We start from the raw sequence: 13,961 nt of genomic DNA, 5'->3' as shown, positions 1-13,961 counted from the left end.
TGTATGGATTGAAAGGGCCATGTTCATCATTACCGCAAAAACACCCACACAGGGAACTGACATACACTGAGGGTACAAAACATTAGGATCAACTTCCTAATATTGAGTTGTGCACCCTCATGAAGGCCTGCACGTGTGTGTCAGTGGTCATGTGTCACTATGTATGTGTGGATTGAGGTGTGCATTACCCTCAGAACAGCCTCAATTTGTCAGGGTATGGACTCAACAAGGTGTGAAAAGTGTTCCACAGGGATGCTGGCCCATGTTGATACCACTGCTTCCCACAGTTGTGTCAAGTTGGCTGGATGTCCTTTGGGTGGTGGACCATTGTTGATACACACAGGAAACTGTTGAGCGTGAAAAACATAGCAGCGTTGCAGTTCTTGACACACTCAAACCGGTGCGCCTGGCTCCTACTACCACTTTACTTCAGTCAATTAAAAATGATTGTGCAAAAGAGGGAAGCCATATTTTTTCTTTTTTACTGAAAATGCTGAGCCTGTGGCCAGCTTGGGGTACGGAGGAACAGAATGATGAGCAAGTTACAATCAAGGATTTTTTGACAATTAAAACCAACAAACAAAGATCAACCATGGCCTCCTGTGGGCCAATTGGAATCCACAACAACCCTCATAGCAACAGGAGGGAAGAAAACAAGGAAATGATGATAATGGAAAAAAATAGTAGTACAAATGGACCAGTGCATCAACTTCAGTTCATAGGTACAGTGAATATCTGTCTAGGGATTGATTCAAAGTCTAGGTTCAAGTTGTTGTTTTTTGTTTTCAGGTTGTTACAGGCTAGAAGAGTCCGTTCTCCAGTCCGTTCTCAACGAGGCTGTGTCCTTTTTTGTCCCTGCCCCATGTGTGCACTCCGTATGGACAATTTTCCAGCATTCCACTACTGTCCCTTTCTACTCTCATTGGCCAAAGTCAAGAGAAGGGCTAGGTCATCTGGATCCCTTTGACTGCAGCCGACTGGATTCACAGGGTGCCGAGGACTTTGATTGGCTGATGCTGGAAGACTGGCAGACCAGCAGACACCTCTTCCAGTTACGTCTGAGACTCCGCCTCTTTCTCTACTCCAGCCCCTGGTCGAATGCTCTTGATTGACAGGTACATCTCTTCCTCTGCATCATAGTAGTAGAACTTCCTCAGGTACATGATCAGTGGTCTGGAGAGGGAGAGGTCAAATGAGTAACCCCTTATGCAAAAAGATACCTTTACATTATGTTTAGCATGTGAAGTAGTTTTCTCTCTGTGTATAACACTCTCCATAAAAGAAAGGAAACTGATGATGATGATGATGATGATGGATTGCATTAAGTAATATTCTTTCTGTGTATAACACTCCATAAAATAAAGGAAACTGATGATGATGATGGATTGCATTAAGTAGTATTCTCTCTGTGTATAACACTCCATTAAATAAAGGAAACTGATGATGATGATGATGATGGATTGCATTAAAGTACAGCTGCTATAAATAGCACTTTTCACTTGGTCTCAAAGCGCATCATCCATGTCTAGTCTGTCAGCAATCAAGGATTATTTCCATGAGTTCTTTATTTAAACTAAAATAATATGCTGAGGCATTTCTATCAAAGCTCAGGAGAGAATGCTAATTCACTAACAACTATTTCCAAGAAAACAGATACAAGGTTAAAATGAATGACTAAATCAATATTTTGATAAATTGAGTATGGCAGTACTTGGGCAGCGGCAGCTCCTGGATGTGGTCGATGCGGACCATCTGTCGGATGCAGAAGCGACAGAGGTGCTGCAGGGACTTGACGTTGCTGAACCGGGACACTGGGTAGAGCAGCTGCACCGGGGTAGGGGGGAGCCCTGGAACACACACACACACACACACACATTCGACACGCACACACACGAATGAGCACAAACGACCAATACAGATGCTCGTAACCTCTCAGCAACCTTGTATGCTATGCTTACTGTCATTACAACCACTACACTATGTGGTAGTTCACATAAACATCTAATTGGTTAGGCCGTGTAGGAATGGGGGACGTTTTTACCTGGCACACGTGAACGCAGGAAGTAGAGGAATTTTCCATTTTTGGAGTGCATGATGGCTCGCTCGATAAACTCCACCACAGAATGACATCGGTCCTCAAACTTGGGATGACACCACAAGCTGAATGTCCCTATAGATGGAAACATGGAAGGGACACACCACTTACACTCACACGTACAAACCATTTAAAGAGGAATGAAATAGAACCACATACCATTTAAAGGGGAATGAAATAGAATCAAATACAATTTAAAGGGGAATGAAATAGAACCTAGTGGTACCACTTTATTTAAAGTGCTCAGGTATAATGCTTTATTACTTTTTTTATCGGCACGTATTATATCATATGTCATGTATCAAACTTGTTTTTCTCAACTACCCCGTGGGTTGGGTGGCTGATATGTGCAGTATGTGTAAAACATAAATAGAATTAACTGCATGCTTTCTGTCTGTCATATATTTACACTGCATGATGAATGTGTCTGTATGTGAGTAAATCCTGTTAGAAGTGCTTTATGCATATGCCATGTATATTTGCGAGCATGTCTTTGTCGTTTACCCACTTTGTGTGTGGGTGACTCACCACTTTGCTCTGTGTGTGTGTGTCTGTGTGAGTGTATGGGTGTGTGTGCGTGTGTACGTGTGTTAATAAACATGATGACTGAGTGAGTAGCTACAACATTTATATTTGTGCCATTGACTGACTGTGTGTGTTTCTGCGTATTTACGGTACACACGACTCACCTCTGTAGTGCTCCGTGCGCGTGTGGTGTGTGTAACTCACCTCTGTAGTGCTCCATGCGGCGTGTGTAACTCACCTCTGTAGTGCTCCATGCGGCGTGTGGTGTGTGTAACTCACCTCTGTAGTGCTCCATGCGCGTGTGGTGTGTGTAACTCACCTCTGTAGTGCTCCATGCGCGTGTGGTGTGTGTAACTCACCTCTGTAGTGCTCTGTGCGCGTGTGGTGTGTGTAACTCACCTCTGTAGTGCTCCATGCGTGTGTGGTGTGTGTAACTCACCTCTGTAGTGCTCCATGCACGTGTGGTGTGTGTAACTCACCTCTGTAGTGCTCCATGCGGCGTGTGTAACTCACCTCTGTAGTGCTCCATGCGGTGTGTGTAACTCACCTCTGTAGTGCTCCATGCGCGTGTGGTGTGTGTAACTCACCTCTGTAGTGCTCTGTGCGCGTGTGGTGTGTGTAACTCACCTCTGTAGTGCTCCATGCGTGTGTGGTGTGTGTAACTCACCTCTGTAGTGCTCCATGCGTGTGTGGTGTGTGTAACTCACCTCTGTAGTGCTCCATGCGCGTGTGGTGTGTGACTCCCTGGGAGCGGAAGCTGAGGCTGAGGATGTAGCGGGGGTCAGAGCTGTCCCTCACCAGGAACGCCCCATCAGGCTTCCCCTTCAACTTCATCTCTGCATCTTCCCAGTTCATAGGACCCCAGTACCAGCCACACTGGGGATAGACATGTAGGTGTGATTATCATAGAAACACACACACACACACACACACACACACACACACACACACACACACACACACACACACACACACACACACACACACACACACACACACACACACACACACACACACACACACACACACATACACACCATCCATAGAATCTAATACAAACACAGAACTGAATTCATGTCATGAGGCAGTTATTATCAATTAAAGGTTTGTTATCACACACACACCCACCCACACCAAGGCAGTTATCATCAATTAAAGGTTTGTTATCACACACACACCCACCCACACCAAGGCAGTTATCATCAATTAAAGGTTTGTTATCACACACACACCCACCCACACCAAGGCAGTTATCATGAATTAAAGGTTTGTACCTATTTGCTAGTATGTAACCCAATCGATTAGTAGTGATTCAGTCAACATGTATGTGTATTTGCGAGTGTCGTTGAGTGTGTCGCAATTACCTTTTCCAGCTCTCTCAGACTAGCGGTGAAGTTGCTGGCCTCAGGCCGCCTCAGAGGACAGAGCCTTGGGGGCGGGGCCAACCTGGAAGGGGGAGGAGCTGAGAGGAGCTGTGAAGAGGTGGAGTGAGGCAGGGCCCGGAGGAATGCATCTGAAACAAATAGAGCAATATTCAGTTAGACACAATGATATGAATGTGTAGCCCAAACCATTGCATTTGGTATAAATGGGAGTTGCTAGAAAGTTCAAGTTACATGCATAGATCTCAAGTTAGGACCTGTTACTAATAGATGATAACAGTGTTCAATTTGAGTAAGACTGCTTAGACAGACCAGGTGCCACAAATACTAATTCTCAAGGCATATAATAAAAATATTAGACAAGCATTGGTTTCCGACCGCACACCATGCACCTTCACGATTCATTTCCACGCTGATCGGTCTGTATAGTCTTTCCTGAATACAAGCACTTACAGTATTTCACCTGAGGGACATGATGCAACCTTGACCACAACACGCATGTGTCACACCATATCACTCTATGAACTTAGGCATTAGCTGACAGGCATATAGGTTGTATGTTACATATATATTCAGAGCTGCAGATATTACACATATGAATGATTACTGATATATTCACACGTTTATAAATACAGCATTATAAATATATCATATTGGTACTGTTTTGTATTATGGTTTTTTCAGAGTCTTAGCTCTGGCCATTACGTGCTCTATCACGACACCGCCCGTCCGTTTGCCCCATGCACAGCTCCCTGCCCTCTGCTCTCTGGTGTCTTACCATTGAGGCTGATACTATGCTGGATGGTGGCATGGGAAGGATGAGGAGGAGGAAGAGGCAGGGGGAGGGACTGTAGGGAGGCCCCCATAACACTCACTAGGAAAGGACCAGGCTGCGGCCCACCTATGTCATCTGGAACAGAGCAGGGGGGAAGGGGGGTTTCAGACCAGGGAGGGGTCTATATCACAGGCTTTCTCAACTCCGCTCCTCTGGACCCACTGTGATGTGAAGTTTTCATCTCAACCTTTTTTTATATATATATATATATTTTTAATGCACTCCTTGAAGTATTCTAGGGTAACTAACAAATCAAAACAACATCTGATGTAAGTTTATATTTCTAGGTTGCGAGAAATGGGTGATTCAACGTGACATTCAGCAAATTGGTTTGACCTTGTTCCACTGCCTGGATGAACATTCAATTCCTTTAGGTCGAGAGGGTGGGTCCCCAGGATCGACGTTGAGAAACACTGGTCTATAAGGCCACAATACAACAGTCCCTCAGACTTATGGCTGTTGATGTGAGTGTAGCCGTGGGGATCAGAGAAGGTGTAAAGCTATTAGGCTCTCCATCACCATAGAACAGAATGGGTATGTTTATATACTGTGATATAGCTTTCAGGAGAGGGAGGTAATATGGTGGGTATAGGAGAGCAGGGTGAGTGAGGGTATGCAGGAATCATTTTTAGTGTTTGTGTGTGCCTACAGGTAGAAACATAAGCAAAAGAGATGCGTGCAAGAAAGGGAGGGACAAGGAAACACACAGAGAAAAATAGGCTACTCTATAGAGACAAAGAGAGAAAGAACAGAGGGAAAGAAAGGAGGTAAAGTACCTAATAGACTGAGACTTCTGCGTGGCGGAGGTGGAGGCGTGGGAGGGTGCGGAGTGTTCGCCCCTCTCCTCGAAATATCCACATCCACCAATGAAACAGTCTCACCTGCACCCAGAAATGGAAAGAATGAAAGAGAAAGAGAGAGAGGGAATGTGAGAAAGGAAATGATAGAGGAAGAGAGTGATGCTAGTAAAGAAACGTGAGTTCTTGGACCAGAGTTTGCCTCCTCAGCCAAGAAATGGTAGAGCCCCTTACCAGTGAAAGGAGCAAAGGAAGCAGGAGAGAAAGCACTTTGGGCCCTGGTCATTCGGGGTTGGCTGTGGCAAGAGAAAGACAGCAAAATAGGAATGAAATAAGTTATAGAGGGATGGAATATAGAGGTGATCGGGTGAAAAATAGATATTAGAGTTAGGTAGCCTAGATATAGAATAACCCAGATTTAGAAAAGATTCTGACAGTTATGGGCCTATAATATCCTGATAGAAAATATTATATTTTAGGATAGGCTCTACAATATTACCTGGCACTGTAACCAATCAATAAATGAGTTGACCTCTATATAGCCTGCTATAAATTATAGGCATACAATCAGTAATTACTCACAATGCTTAAAAGTGTGGAAGTCCTTACCTGTCCACGTCATGCTCCCCACCACTTCCACTGGCCATATCCATTAGACTTCCAGCGGATGAGATTGAAAAGGCCACTGATGGCCTCTTATCCAGAAGGCTATTGGAACCACTACAGCTTTTAGTTCTGAAAAGTTTACTCAGGCGTATTTTAAGTGAGCCCTTTCTGGACTTCCCTGGAACTTTTAGTGTTTTCTCGACCCGACCGGTTGGAGTCCGGGGCTCACTGACGCACTTGTCCGCCCGCTTCCGGGGTGTCGATGCCTGGCTAGGGGTTGGACTGACAGGTCGGTCCGAGCTCGGTGTAGCCGCTGAGGCCCCAGGTAATGTCGACACCTCCAGATTCTGTTCTGTATCTCCCGGGCTCGGTTGAGTTGGGTTAGGTACGTTTCCATGCAGGCTACATACTTGTGCGTCACAGTGCGCCGACGGACAAGGTTCTCCAGCCACCCCTTCCATCTGTCTGGTCAACTCTGCCTGAAAGCTACTGAGAGAAAATGCACCGGACATCTTCTGAACTCGACGTGCTCGACTTTCATCCGAATCGTCCTCCGGGCATCCAGTGATACCCAGCCTGGCCACGTCCCCAGTCCCCAGCCCCTCCAGCACCAACAAAGCATCGCTAGTCTCAGTCGGGTCATCCCCATGCCCCATCCCCGCTGGTGCCGGCCCATGTGCGCCCTGACACGAGCACTGGGGCATCCCCGCCCCGTCCTTGAATAATATCTTGGGTACCGCGCCGAGCCCCAGCTCCCCGAACCTTCTGGCCAGGTCGAACACTGGGCCGTCGGGCAGCTCCCCGGTTGTGCACCCCCATTTCGACTCTATCATGGTGAAAGGATTGGATTTATCCGATAAGGGAGGCCAGTCTGATGGGTTGGTGATCAAACTGTGCCGGTGGCATAGCTCACCTCCCTCGATATCGGCAGCAACCGTGGATAATACCACCCGGGGATGCAGACCCCAGCTCTGGGACAGATGGTTCTGCTGTTGCGCGTTGCCGGCACTGAGCGTATTGTTATTGATGCCTCCGATTAGGTCGGAGACAGAGCCGGAGGTCTTGTCCAAAACAATATGTTTCCTCGACTGATTCCGACCGTCGGATTCACAGTCTAAAATCCCCTCACCATCCCTCAATATGTTAGGAAACACAAGGAGCTGAGGCCGTAAGCCGCCTCTGTGAGCGAACTCAAAGCCCTTGGCCTCCATGGCGCTGTGTGGAGGAGGAGGAATAGACACCGACGGTTTAGTCGCCATCACCCCGGTGTCAGGTGCCGCCGTTCCGCCGCTCTGCTGTGCATTGTTCAGCGAGGAGAGATTGCCGGAATGCGCGAGGCCTGTCGTGGGATCTCGGGCGAATTCCAAGCCCGCTTTCATGTTGCTATGAGCCAAGACCTCTTTACCGAGTCCTGCCACCACTCCACCCGACGACAGATTCCCATTTTCCTCGTCCAAGCGGTCATCCTCGGCCGCGGAAACCAGGCGCATCAAGACAAAATCGGGAGACATATCTTGTGCGTTGTTCATAATTATTCCTCAATTCACGAAAGGGAATAAACGATTTCTACGCTTCACATAGCTACCGCCGTTTGATGGATCCCCGTTGTCTTATAATAAAGAAGGGCCAAAGCGCTATCTACCATAAATAGGCTACAAGCGAATAAACTATTTCAAGCGTTCTTTCATTATCGCACAGATAAGCGCCTACAAAAAAACGACATCCATTTATATTCTAACGAAGACCAAGCGAGTATATCCAGCTTGCTGTTGTACGCAGGCGAACCCCGGGGTCAAACATACAGTCTCATTTGTTAGAATAAAAAGCCTCACAAGTCTGACCACTCTCTCTCTTTCTCTCCCTATCTCTCTCTCTCTCTCTCTCTCCGGTTCCCAGCGAAGCCCCACCCGCTCCCTCACTTCCGCAAATCCTATGCATTCTGCATTCTGCGTTCAGTGTGTCCCTTGTCTCCCTCTCCCTCCCCCGTTTCAATTCAATTCAATTCAAGGGGCTTTATTGGCATGGGAAACATATGTTAACAATGCCAAAGCAAGTGAGGTAGATAATATACAAAAGTGAAATAAACAATAAAAATGAACAGTAAACATTACACTCACAAAAGTTCAAAAAGAATAAAGACATTACAAATGTCATATTATGTATATATACAGTGTTGTAACGATGTACAAAGGGTTAAAGTACAAAAGGGAAAATAAATAAGCAGAAATATGGGTTGTATTTACAATGGTGTTAGTTCTTCACTGGTTGACCTTTTCTTGTGGCAACAGGTCACAAATCTTGCTGCTGTGATGGCACACTGTGTTATTTCACCCAGTAGATATGGGAGTTTATCAAAATCGTGTTTGTTTTCGAATTCTTTGTGGATCTGTGTAATCTAAGGGAAATACGTGTCTCTAATATGGTCATATTGGAATAGTTAGGCTACTATGCAAGTCACTAATTGCAAAGTATCCTAGCATTCTGCAATTATTAATTATTTGTTTTATTTTGTGTGTATTTTTTGTATTGCTAGATATTACTGCACTGTTGGAGCTAGAAAACACAAGCATTTTGCTGCACCTGCGATAACATCTGCAAATCTGTGTACACGACCAATAAACTTTCATTTGATTTCTCTCTCTAATGTGGTGCAGGAGGTTAGGAAGTGCAGCTCAGTTTCCATCTCATTTTGTGGGCAGTGTGCACAAAATTCTCTCTCCCTGTAGTGTGAAGTGATGAGAGAGAGAAATCAAATGAAAGTTTATTGGTCGTGTACACAGCTTTGCAGATGTTACCGCAGGTGCAGCAAAATGCTGGTGTTTTCTAGCTCCAACAGTGCAGTAATATCTAGCAATACAAAAAATAGACACAAAATAAAACTAATAATAAAAAAATTCAGAATGCTAGGCTACTTTGCAATTTGTGACTTGCATAGTAGCCTAAATATTCCAACATTCAAATTGTTCCTATTATTGACATTGAATGGGGGAAATTAATTCAATACAGGACTATATTTGTTGTTGCTGAATTTTATTGATTGATGGCTGTATAATAAGCTATGTTCATTGCAAGAATCAGCATAGTAATAACACCCGTAATAGCTTAGGCATTAATAAACATTTAGTATGCAAGGCCTATTTTGATTTCACTGCATGTCTTGGCAAATTATTGCATGACTTCAACAAATTAGTCCATTATCTTCTCCAGTGCACAGAATAAAATCTGACCACTTGTGCCAATGACCGTGGGCAGTGCTGGGCACCTGCTCTGCTCAGTCTGTTCTTGGCATCTCACCGCCCAGTCTTCGCCAATTTAAAAGCTGTGTCAATTTCAATTCAATTTGGCTCAGGAAGAAATAATCTAACATTGTGCTAGTAAAGTGACTAATTAAATTAGGGGAGAAAAATAACAAATATAAGATTCTATTCTATTCCCGACTGTGCCACATTGTCAAAACATCCTGGACGAGAGTCCTTACACAGGCCCTCACACTCTATGACTGCACTTAAAAACATAAATATGGTGATTCAGCAATCCATGTGTCACTCATAAAATGTAATGTCATAGAATAGAACAGGATAGAATATAAATTCCACCAATTAATTTGCAAAAGATAAATCATCAATGCATGGGCGTTTATAATTAGACCTCTCCTATCATAACCATTTGACTTCCACTTTTAGCCTGCTAGATCCAGAGGAGTGGCTTCCTAGACTGCACTCATTGTTCCCCAATTAAAGTGATAAGACATGATTGGGGAATTCTAGAGCCTTCCATCAGAGCAAGCAGCACTGTCCTGAGCTTGACAACCTACATTTCAGCAATGCCTATCTCCCCTTGTTGGATACCCTATTTCAGATTTCAGGATGCTATCAATTTGCTCCACCTGTCATATACAAAACCCACCACCTTGCAGACAAAGGATGACAAAGGTTTTCACCCATAAATCATGACTCATTCAATCCATTGTAAAAATACAGTTGAAGTCGGAAGTTTACATACACTTAGGTTGGAGTCATTAAAACTCGTTTTCAACCACTCCACAAATTTCTTGTTAACAAACTATAGTTTTGGCAAGTCGGTTAGGACATCTACTTTGTGGATGACACAACTAATTTCTCCAACAATTGTTTACAGACAGATTATATCACTTAGAATTCACTGTATCACAATTCCAGTGGGTCAGAAGTTTAAATAACTCATTTAATTGTGCCTTTAAACAGCTTGGAAAATTCCAGAAAATGATGTCATGGCTTTAGAAGCTTCTGATAGGCTTATTGACATAATTTGAGTCAATTGGAGGTGTACCTGTGGATGTATTTCAAGGCCTACCTTCAAACTCAGTGCCTCTTTGCTTGACATCATGGGAAAATCAAAAGAAATCAGCCAAGACGTCAGAAAAATAATTGTAGACCTCCACAAGTCTGGTTCATCCTTGGAAGCAATTTCCAAACGCCTGATGGTACCACGTTCATCTGTACAAACAATAGCACGCAAGTATAAACATTATGGGACCATGCAGCCGTCATACCGCTCAGGAAGGAGACGCGTTCTGTCTCCTAGAGATGAACGTACTTTGGTGCGAAAAGTGCAAATCAATCCCAGAACAACAGCAAAGGACCTTGTGAAGATGCTGGAGGAAACGGGTACAAAAGTATCTATATCCACAGTAAAACGAGTCCTAGATCGACATAACATGAAAGGCCGCTCAGCAAGGAAGAAGCCACTGCTCCAAAACTGCCATAAAAAAGCCAGACTACGGTTTGCAACTGCACATGGGGACAAAGATCGTACTTTTTGGAGAAATGTTCTCTGGTCTGATAAAACAAAAATAGAACTGTTTGGCCATAATGACCATTGTTATGTTTGGAGGAAAAGGGGGATCGCTTGCAAGCCGAAGAACACCATCCCAACCGTGAAGCACGGGGGTGGCAGCATCATGTTGTGAGGGTGCTTTGCTGCAGGAGGGACTGGTGCACTTCACAAAATAGATGGCATCATGAGGGAGGAAAATTATGTGGATATATTGAAGAAACATTTCAAGACATCAGTCAGGAAGTTAAAGCTTGGTCGCAAATGGGTCTTCCAAATGGACAATGACTCCAAGCATACTTCCAAAGTTGTGGCAAAATGGCTTAAGGACAACAAAGTCAAGGTATTGGAGTGGCCATCACAAAGCCCTGACCTCAATCCTATAGAAAATTTGTGGGCAGAACTTAAAAATTGTGTGCAAGCAAGGAGGCCTACAAACCTGACTCAGTTACACCAGCTCTGTCAGGAGTGGGCCAAAATTCAACCAATTTATTGTGGGAAGCTTGTGGAAGGCTACCCGAAACATTTGTCCCAAGTTAAACAATTTAAAGGCAATGCTACCAAATACTAATTGAGTGTATGTAAACTTCTGATCCACTGGGAATGTGATGAAAGAAATAAAAGCTTAAATAAATCATTCTCTCAACTATTATTCTGACATTTCACATTCTTAAAATAAAGTGGTGATCCTAACTGACCTAAGACATGGAATTTTTACTAGGATTAAATGTCAAGAATTGTGGAAAAACTGAGTTTAAATGTATTTGGCTAAGGTGTATGTAAACTTCCGACTTCAACTGTATATATATTTTACTTACATCTCTTAACCAGAAGGTGGTGCAACAGGCCACCAATGATGGTAAACCCACCGAAGTCCAGTTGTATACAAATGAATATCGTAGAATGGATTGGAAAATACATTTAATTCTTGATGAGTGCTAACTAGTATGTAAACACATATATTTAAGTCAATGAGATGGTGCAGAGTAATGCATTATCATGATCACAGATAATGTTTCATTCAAAAGCTGCTCATACAGGTAATGTTGGACAGGGCTGGCAACACAAGGGGCTGAAAATGCACATATGCACAACTATACAATTGATTGCTTATCTCAGGTCATTTTAAACAGTGTCCTGATTGTGAGATTTGCATTGCCATTGAGTCCTGAATGTGAGATTTAAATGGATGTATACATAAACACAGACTATGCACTGATCATTAGGTATCTTAACATTTACAAGCAGGCTTAATTCTGTATTACTATGAACAAACTCCCAACTACATACAGTAAAAGCACAGGCACATGTGAACACACAGAAACACACAAATTATACACACTTAAATACACACACACACACACACACACACACACACACACACACACACACACACACACACACACACACACACACGTACGCACTCACACACACATGCCATATGCACGGACCCACACCAACAAACACGTTGATAAAGTCTGCACATACATTCATACAACTGCAATCAATGTACTGTGACATACACACCTATGCACACACACGCATACACACACACACACACACACACACACACATCTGTGCAGCCTCATTGTCTTTCCCACACCACTGCAGCACCTCCCCTGCTCTGCAGTCCTGGGTGGGGGTAGGGGGCCCACAGGAATGGATGAAAATTCTCAGAAGCCCGTTGCCATGGCACCAAAACAAGGATTTGCCTGCATCACCCAGAGCCTGCTCCATCACTGCGATATAGGAAGGGGTGGGAGGTGTCTCTCTCTCTTGTTCTCTCTCTCTCTCTATCACAATCACACTCGCGCCCTCTCACACACACAAACACTCCCCCTCTCTCTCTCCTTCTCTCCCAACCTCCCTTCTTCCCTCATTCTAAGTGATGATGAATACTGAATCGTATGATAAGGGAGATTCCCATTTTATAGCCACACATAATGACACTCAATATGAATCTACCTCCACCTGTTCACTAAATAGACACTGGCAATCTATTTGTCAACACACATCATACAGCTGCAAGCATCATCATATCTATAGAATCCCTGGTTTCCCTGACAGTGTGTGTCACTGTGTACATATTCCTGGATGATCTAAGAGCAGCCTGGTCCCTCATCCACTCTCCTGGTTGACCCCGCTGGAATGCCAGGGGTTAAACCATCGAGCGCACGATTCTGATGGATGCCCAAATACAGGCGGATTAACTCTCATCCTGCATCATCCTCTCTCCTCTTTGCGCTGCAGACACACACACACACAAACACACACACATACATACACGGCCGTCCCTGCCGCCAACAGATGTGCACTCTCATCACTCCACAGGCACAACAGTTACCTTAGCATCTCCAGCAGCATACTGAGGGGGAATCACAGAAAGAGAGAGAGGGAGGGGCAGAGAGAGAGAGGGGGTAGAGGTTGAGGAGCAGGGGTAATCACGGTCAGTCAGAGAGAGAGAAAGAGAGTGGACAGTGAGCGCGAGAGATGCTTTTTTACTCGCTGTGGAGCGAGAAAGAATGTAACAGGCAGATAGAAGGAGGAGCGCAGAAGAGAGAGACGGAGGAAAGCTGCTCTTTTTCTTTCCCCTTCCACACGCTACTATACCTGCTTTCTCTCTCTCCCCCCACCTTGCCTCAGACCTTCAATTTTGTGCTGTTCCCTCCCTCCCCTCCTCCCTCTCTGCCTCCTCCTATCGTACACGGTAGCGCTTTCTTTGGGCTGGGAGTGTGGCGCACCTCTCTCTCTCTCTAATCTCGGTTGGTTTTGTCTCTCGTTGCTCTGCTGCTGCTCTCACAGGGGACTTGTCGCCGGGAAACGGGAATACAAACATGGGAGTGACAGACAGATTGACTGTGGACATGCTGGGAATGGTAATGGGATTGAGCGGGAACGCCACTGGATTT

General features: G+C 44.6%; 1 protein-coding gene across 1 annotated transcript; it reads right to left on the bottom strand.

Annotated features, from left to right (window-relative positions):
- Positions 1–482: 482 nt before the first annotated feature.
- Positions 483–8,058, bottom strand: LOC120027618 (suppressor of cytokine signaling 7-like). Its single transcript, XM_038972619.1, has 9 exons — positions 6,244–8,058; positions 5,869–5,930; positions 5,614–5,718; positions 4,781–4,912; positions 3,985–4,133; positions 3,328–3,496; positions 2,042–2,170; positions 1,712–1,847; positions 483–1,173 (listed from the first exon to the last, which is right to left on the bottom strand). The coding sequence occupies exons 1-9, from the start codon at positions 7,767–7,769 to the stop codon at positions 1,053–1,055; spliced, it is 2,529 nt and encodes an 842-aa protein (XP_038828547.1). The 5' UTR covers positions 7,770–8,058; the 3' UTR covers positions 483–1,052.
- Between the last annotated feature and the right edge of the window lie 5,903 nt (positions 8,059–13,961).

Source organism: Salvelinus namaycush, chromosome 2, assembly GCF_016432855.1.
Source record: "Salvelinus namaycush isolate Seneca chromosome 2, SaNama_1.0, whole genome shotgun sequence".
In the NCBI taxonomy this organism is placed as follows: Eukaryota; Metazoa; Chordata; class Actinopteri; order Salmoniformes; family Salmonidae; genus Salvelinus; species Salvelinus namaycush.
This window is presented reverse-complemented; position numbering and strand designations above follow the sequence as displayed.